The sequence below is a fragment of the Sinocyclocheilus anshuiensis genome, unplaced genomic scaffold (genome assembly GCF_001515605.1).
Source record: "Sinocyclocheilus anshuiensis isolate Anshui unplaced genomic scaffold, SAMN03320099.WGS_v1.1 C32641874, whole genome shotgun sequence".
In the NCBI taxonomy this organism is placed as follows: domain Eukaryota; kingdom Metazoa; phylum Chordata; class Actinopteri; order Cypriniformes; family Cyprinidae; genus Sinocyclocheilus; species Sinocyclocheilus anshuiensis.
In genome coordinates, this window is record NW_015618747.1 from 1 (window position 1) to 1,226 (window position 1,226).

At 40.6% G+C, this 1,226-nt stretch overlaps 1 protein-coding gene across 1 annotated transcript; it reads left to right on the forward strand.

Moving 5' to 3' along the window:
• Window positions 1-17: 17 nt before the first annotated feature.
• LOC107682834 (collagen alpha-1(XII) chain-like) lies at window positions 18-1,219 on the forward strand (the record flags this gene model as incomplete). The annotated part of the gene is made up of 6 exons (XM_016478961.1): window positions 18-65; window positions 421-474; window positions 632-676; window positions 822-866; window positions 961-1,068; window positions 1,157-1,219. Coding segments are annotated over exons 1-6 (348 nt in total), but the record flags the coding sequence as incomplete, so codon positions are not given.
• Window positions 1,220-1,226: the final 7 nt, after the last annotated feature.

A 1,226-nucleotide genomic window follows, 5' to 3' on the forward strand; every position in this document is an offset into this window, starting at 1 on the left:
ATTCTCTTAAGGGTTTTCCAGGAAACGTGGGTATGAGAGGAAGACCGGGCCACAGTGGAGACAGAGTAAAGACAAATTACACTTTAACTATCTCACATTAACAGCAATATATCTTTATTCAATTATGCTGTTGTACATTTGTACAGTTATAACGTCAAAGCTCATCTACAGATAAAGCCTCAATTCTAATCCTTTGTGAGCTGCATTGCAATCTTTTAAGGCAACATCCTAAGCAAAATGGAACGTCATAAATGACTGTGCATTCATGGATTCCCTTATCCATTACAAGGTTGGAACAACCTTCCTATTAGGATGATGACTAAAAATCTAGACAGCTCACTTGGGTTTAGAGCAGAGCCATAATGTTTTAGCCTTTATAATAGTAACTTTAGGTAAAAGAGGACATTTGTTTTCTTATAGGGAGAGCCAGGTCTAAGAGGGCCTCCTGGACCAACTGGGAAGCCTGGACCACCAGTAAGTGTGTGAGGGATCAAGTATAAACACTGAGATAATTTCTTATTTAAAATTTTGGTGATTTTTTCAATTCAGTGGATAAATGTAGTTTGGTTTCCACTGCTGTAGCACTGTCATTTGCATGTTTTGATGACTAATATTCCCAAACTTTATTTAGGGTCCCCTTGGTCCAGTAGGAGAAAAGGGACAACCAGGACCCCAGGTATATACAGTACCACTTCTCCAAGAAAATATAAGATCCTGACCTTACTAGTTCAGTGGAGTTGGATTTACCATAAAGCAGTGCTGAAATATAAAGTGCTTAATTTTTTTCCTTCAATTGAAAACAATGGGTTACATCTCTGCAGGGCCGTCAAGGAGATCCCGGGCATCGGGGAACAGATGGACCATGTGTGAGCACAAAATCAGCCCTTTCATTTACATTATATCTCTATTTGGCTGATCATTTTTAAACACTTATTTGTTCTGACTGATTGTCTAATATAGGGTCCTCCAGGACTTCAGGGGTTCAGTGGTGTCATTGGAAAACCAGGACCCCGTGGAAGTAAAGGACCCCCAGGGGACCCTGGGCCAAACGGTCCCCCAGGTATTGCAGTAAGTGATAATTCTCCCTACCATACTTGATGAAAAGCTTTGTGACATGAAGAACATCAAGTTAAAATTGCTGCAAATCTTTCTTCAGGGTTCACAGGGGGCAAATGGACTGGCAGGTATAGATGGGGAGAAAGGAGAAAAGGTGATTGAAGTGATTT